This window comes from Mycena indigotica (genome assembly GCF_014461135.1).
Source record: "Mycena indigotica strain 171206Taipei chromosome Unknown Mind.scaff0016, whole genome shotgun sequence".
Classification (NCBI taxonomy): Eukaryota; Fungi; Basidiomycota; class Agaricomycetes; order Agaricales; family Mycenaceae; genus Mycena; species Mycena indigotica.
In genome coordinates, this window is record NW_023503015.1 from 545,806 (window position 1) to 552,352 (window position 6,547).

General features: G+C 54.0%; 1 protein-coding gene across 1 annotated transcript; it reads left to right on the forward strand.

The window, feature by feature from the left end:
* Positions 1-5,685: 5,685 nt before the first annotated feature.
* On the forward strand, positions 5,686-6,142 carry MIND_01355300 (uncharacterized protein; the record flags this gene model as incomplete). The annotated part of the gene is made up of 2 exons (XM_037369983.1): positions 5,686-5,835; positions 5,888-6,142. The coding sequence occupies 2 exons, from the start codon at positions 5,686-5,688 to the stop codon at positions 6,140-6,142; spliced, it is 405 nt and encodes a 134-aa protein (XP_037213539.1).
* Between the last annotated feature and the right edge of the window lie 405 nt (positions 6,143-6,547).

A 6,547-nucleotide genomic window follows, 5' to 3' on the forward strand; every position in this document is an offset into this window, starting at 1 on the left:
GACGGCGATGGATGATAGATCAGGCGATGCCGGCCCTGTGCTTATGTAGTAAGGACCACGTGTTCCGGGTCCCTTCGACTCACTCGCAGAGATCAGGAGACCCCACTGGCACCTGACGCAACAGGACAATCGCCACTGGGAAGCCGGAATAGCAACTTTGACCCGGGCAAGCAGATCTAGACTTGATTCACTTGAAGAGCCCCTGCGCCGCGGCGGCATCGTGTTCACAGAAGTACTTCCCTCTTCTCTCCCCGCTTTTCCGTTGCTGACACTGACGTCAGCATGACGCTCGACGCGACGAAGCCGAATCCGCACCTCCTCATGCGCGTCGGTGACGGACAAGGTCGGGATCGGGAAGGGCGGCCGTGCCGGAATGTGGCTGCATTGCCTGGTTCATGATCCAAATGATTGCTATGACGTGCAGTCTTCTCAAAGTCTCCTTCCGCTGCTAACACTGATGTCAGCACAGCGCTGGACGGCGACAAGACCGAAACCAAACCTGCGCGTCCTCTTGAAGCCCGCGGGACGTCGGAACGCACCCGACCGGACTCATGTAGGCCGTCGTACAACGCCCGGCCCACGGTTGGCTTTCGGCTTCTCCGTCACCGTCGGCGTGGAGAGGCTGTGTGCTGCGTTAACGCCGAGGCGCACGATTTTGCCAGTGTGGGAAAATGGCCGCCGCCCACCGAAGATGAGCGGCGCGGGCCGCGGTGGTTGGTATTTCCTCATTGGGCGAATGTCGGCCCCAAGCCGTGCTGACCGGGTGGCGGCTGCGCAGGGTGGTTGGTGAAGGCAACGGGCGGCGCAGTACTAGTGTTTCCAGAGTCAAGGACGCGGCCCTCTTTATACGTCTGGCAAAAGGGGTGCGCATGAATCATGATCTGAATCATCCGCCGCGGCCCGCCGGCGGATCCAGTCTGAGGTTCCACGGGATAAAAACTGGACGCAGGGCTCCGGGAGCGGACTGGTTCATACAGCGCACGGTCCGACTGATAATTACCACCGGTGGGGAACGAACGCTCCGCCCACCACCACGAAAAAGTCACCCACTCTTTCCGATGATACGAGGCTGCGTCGATCGAACGGCTGTCCAGCCGCTGCTATCGCTGGGAGTCTGTCATGTATCCCTCAACACTGCACTGGCCATGGTTGAGTCACCTCTGCTATTGACAGACGACGCTGCTCAAAATTGCGGACACTGGCAGGGACTTGGGGTAGAGACTTTCTGATCAAGAACCCACTGCCAAGAGCTTCCTGAGGCGTCAGCACGTCAATGCTTTGAGAACCAGCAAAAATTGCTGGTGCTATCCGAAAGTATCTGCCCAGCCCGCGGTGAACTGAGCGGGACACTTCTGGCAGTGATGCTCAAACTGTGCCGTTGCACTGGCGTCTTCCATCAGCACCCGCGGTACCGCCTCAAATGCACATCCGAGTCCCATTGTCGCTCGAGAACAGAGCCCACCTGCGACTGGGCTTGCTCCACGCCCTCCGACACGCGCGGGTCCATTTCGGCTGCACATGCCGAACATGCCGGTGACTCCGACAGGCCAAGTCTTGCTTGTCATCCCCCGGCAGCCCGCCATCTTCTGATTCCTCGCTTCAAATGGGTGTTGTACTGATGATGAGCTCGATTTCTTGCCCCGCCGGATGGGCAACAAACGCGGCTCGCAGCTGCTCGAACACTGTTAGCGTTGATGGAGGACGGCGAGCCAGACGCAGAGAACGAGCGTCTGGTGGTAGTTGTACGGGTTCACGGCGGTGTGAATGAAGCCATTCTGGGTGAGGTGCGCGGCGACGAGGTGCCAACACGCGTGGGATACCAGCATCAGCCGCAACACTGCCCAATCTGGAACTGCACGCCGATGGTCCATCTTGCACGTAAGGCAGACGGGGTCGCCGCGACGGCCGCGGCGGGCGTCACGGGCATCGAGTTGGAAGGGGGTGAGGCAACACTTGATTGATCGGCCCGGCATTCAATGTTCAGCCGGCAAAAATAAAACGACCGCAAACAACTTCAGCATGTTCAAACGACTACGGCACCGCGTCGAACGGTGGCCCACAGGAGGTCTGCTATCTTGTACACATGCTCACTTGGTGTGGGTGCGGCCGCGCCGCCCGTCGTCGTCTGCTGCTGTATTAACACGTGCACACTGGCATGCCAGTGAGTGACTTTGAGAGGAAAGGGCTTGGTATTTCTATGGAAAACTATGCATAATACATTTAAAGTAGGTCTGTTTTAGGATAATAGAGACGTTGCGCCACTGCCATTGGAGCCATTCAATGGCTCCAATGGCTCATTAAATTGCCACTTACAGCATCTATAGACATTATTTCTTGACAAAAATTTGAGATTGACTATATAATACAGTCATCTATTCTTCCCCAAAATGTGGTCCCAAAAAGACCCAAAAAATCCAGCCATTGACGCCATTCAATGGCTGTGGCGCAACGTCTCTAATAATATTCCTGAACTACAAACATTTGGTGAATGCCCTCTGTGTAAGGTTCCAGAGACTCTAGAACATATTGTGCTAGATTGTATAACATTGGAAAGATTATATATTTGGAAAATAACTGAAGTTCTCTGGAATATGAAATTTGGTCAATGGCCAAAAATTGAGTGGGGACTAGTATTGGGATGTAATCTCACCAAATTCAAAAATAGCAAAGGAACTCCCCAACCTCATAAAGATCGATTGTTTAGCATTTTAGTTTCATGTGCATGGTATATAATTTGGAATATGCAAAATGAAAGACGCTTAAAAACTTTTGGGAAAATTTTTCAAATTCCTGAAATACATAATCGCTGGCTCACAATGATAAATTCAATTTTTCAGCGGGATAGACTTTTGACTAATAAGAGTAAATTCGATAAATTAGCTATTGACTACCAAGTAGTTCTAAATACTTGGAGTGGACTTCTGCTGGATGAAGACTTCTTGCCAGATAATTGGATAAATGAAAAGGGGGTTTTAGTGGGTATTCTACCCTTAAAAAAGGGTGTTGGATAAATCACACCTGGTAGGAGTCCCACACTGGTTTAAAACGTGTATAAAGGCATTTCCCCCCTGAGCTTACTTCCCGGCATTTTTACTGGCATTTTTCAGTGCACCCAGCGGATGTTCTTTGGAATGCTTCTGCAGACTGAAGTCCGTGACTTTAAACGCTCAAAAAGAAAAAAAAAAAAAAAAAAAAAGGAAAGGGCTTGGTACGCCACGACCCATGTCTTCCGCATGCAGCCATCCAGCACATGCGCCGCGTGATGATCGCCTGCACCGGATCACCACTTGAAGCCCATCCCCGGGCCCCAGTGATGCGCCGGCGCTGCAGGCGATTAGATATTGGCTCCCGGCCTTTAGATGTAGCGGGCAGCTGGGCTCGGAGCTTGCCTCGGAGCTCCTAAGAAAGACTATACCATGCCGGTTCCAGCCATGGCCCGCCGCCGCTCGATCGACGCGGCCTCATGTGGCGGCGGAGGGGCCAATTATCGTGATTGGATCGGAAACTTGGTTGACTCCGAGCCGGCGTCCGGCGTCCGGCGGGGTGTCTTCATACGCATCTGGGGTGGGGGTTGCCGATTGCGTTGAAGCAGGTAGAGACCCAGCGGACGGCGTCACGGAGGGATAGAGGACATCACCTGGTGCCACTGCTGGTTGCAGCAGATGCGCCGCCCGGCGCCAGTTCGATCGCGCGTTGGGACTCGGCGCGAGCTGGCTATAGTTTGAGGAGAGTAGTTTTGACCTCAGTTTCACCAAGTAGAATGTAGTGCGATGCCAGCGCCGGGAACGGCGACCGGGCCGGTGGCAGTGAGCCCGAGGCCTTAACATGTGCCGACGATGGCAATGGGCTGCCGTCACGGTCCAACGCAAACATCGCGCATCCATGGCCATAGGTCCCCGTCGAGATCAGTCGGACCGTGCGCATGGTGTCATGGTGCTCAAGCTTTCATTCTGCCATGTAAGCCCGAGGATTATACAGATGCGACAACAGGCAGGAAAACAGACGCGACAGGTGTTGCATCTGTTCCATGCCTGCTGGTGCGTCTGTTTTCGATGGCCCAGATGCGACACCACAACAGCAATCAATTGATTGTATCACACTGGTAGTTAATATTCCTCTGAACAAAAAATTACCCTAACCAACCCTTACTAAACCCTAACAAATAGTTACAACATTAACTCAGCATTTCCCCCAACAGCATATATAGATGTACCTTTCCCTTATCCTAACCCTAACTAACCAAACCCCGAACCAAACCCTAACAAATAGTTACCACATTAACTCAGCATTTCCCCCAACAGTATATATAGACGTACCTTTCCCTTATCCTAACCCTAACTAACCGAACCCTAACCGAACCCTAACTGAACCCTAACCGAACCCTAACCAACCCTAACCAACACTAACCAATACTAACCAATATTACCTAAAACAAAATATTCATGTTTCTACTATTGCATCTGTTTTTGGACCAGACTGTTGCATCTGTGCCCGTGTGTTGCATCTGAAGGTATAAATGTTGCATCTGAATGGATGTCCAAAGGAAGTGTCACATCTGTTTAACTGCCTGTAGTCGCATCTGGTGTGTCCCGTGTAAGCCCCACCGGCGGGTTGTCGGCGGGCCGGGCGGATCATCGACTCATCTTGTGGGACTGCCCCCGCGCGTGCGCCGTGCCGTGCCGTGCATCATGGTCGCCGAGTAAGACATCTGAAACCAGCCGCAGGGCCGACTCGGAGGGATACGACACGGCGCAAGTACCACTAGTAGTGATACAACTTACCTCCGGAGTCGGAACTTTCGGGCTAGCACCGTGCGATCGACGCAGCCTCATATGGTAATGGCATGGGTTCTCTCTTTTTGTGGTTGCTACCGGTCAGGTATTGGTTTTTTTTTTAAAAAGCGTTTGGGGTTGATGGGCGGATACTATGAGGACTGAGCCCGAGGGGAAGTACTGGCAGGGATGGAGCCTGAGGCGCAGGATATTCGCCCGCCCGTAGTACCGCCGCGGCCGGGACGCATGAGCCACATGCGCAAGAACCCGCAGGTCGGCGTTGGTGATGGGCCGCTGTTCGTCGTTCGAAGCGGGAAGCGCGCGGGTCCCAGTCTAAGTCGGAATTAGCTGGACAGATCATCTTGCATAGCCTGAATGACTTCAGTTGTTTTTATCCCGGCGCAGGCTCAAACTCGATCGGCGATCCTTCCGGGCGGGCCGCGGCGGATGTCCGAGTCATCGTTGTCAGTGAACCACCCCCCTTTTGCCGGCGGCATAAAAGAGGCTTGAATCCCTCTCCCTTGTTGCGCTGGACACAACTCTTGATGAGAACTCCTTGACCGTCGCCAAGCACCCCGCGCAGAGGACACGGTCAGGTCCAGCCAGCCATAAACGACCGTAACGACGTGTGGCTGGCCGCTCAATCGTCAACACTACTGCAACGCGGACGAGCTGCGCGGACAAGACCGAGCTGGTGGCGCACCACCCCAGCGAGTCGCGACACGGAGCAGGACTTTGGGGAGATGGCGCGGTGGATATTGACAACTCGAAGAGTCGTCTCACTCATGGCAACGGCAAGGCTGTGGCCTGCCACGCGTCACACTCGACATAGCGAAGGCCGACCGGGAGAAGATTGTCGGCGCGGGGCTTACGGTGTCGAGGCGATCGCCAGCCCATCACTTTGAATTCGCGGATGGTCGCGGCCTTCGACACGCCAGACGGCGCCAAAAACGGGCAGCTCTGGCAGAAAACGGCGCATGACAAGGCGGAGGTGAGCGGCGCAGCATGGCACAATGTCTTCCGCAAAGAAGGGACTCTGGGGCCTGGGCACAGGTTGAATGTGGTATGTGGCGTTGCCCGTCCACTCAACTTCGTATCCTTAGATGCAATCACAGACTGACCCGCCGCGGAGCGTTAAGGCGAGTGAGGTTGGGGCGGATATCAACGAGGATAATGCGGAGGGCCAGGTGGAGGTGGATGCGTGTGAGAAGGAGGTCCCAGAGACCGAGACGAAAGAGGAAGAGAGGCGTAAAAGGCGGTCTTTAGGATTACCAGCAACGTTTCCTTCCTTCGACTCCGATAAGATTCGGAGGGTCAGCGGGAGGCTCGCAAGGCGGCATCCTGCGGTGAATGCTTGCGGCTATGATTAATCGGTAAGCAGGCAGACCCGGCCGTAGACAAATGGTTGGAAAAATGGCCGGGCGAGCCACGTTGGCGGGAATGCGGTTGCCGATCGATACAACGGGCCACGAAAAAGCCGCAGTGTGAATATATGCACGCCAGTGATAATATAATAGTTAAATATTCAACTAAAATATGGATCCTGGTGACCTTCACCGGCGAAGCACCATGCGCAGCTGACACGGCCCGCCAGGAGCATGGACTCCCTAGTGAATCTTCATCATTTCACGATCTCGGTCTGACAACTGATCTATGTATAACTGAACTGAAGGACCAACAAAGATGCCTATATCATCTGTCAGTGTTGTCATGCTAACACTTTGACTGCGGTGGGCCAGCTTTTGTCCTTCTCTTCCTACCAAACCCACTCTACA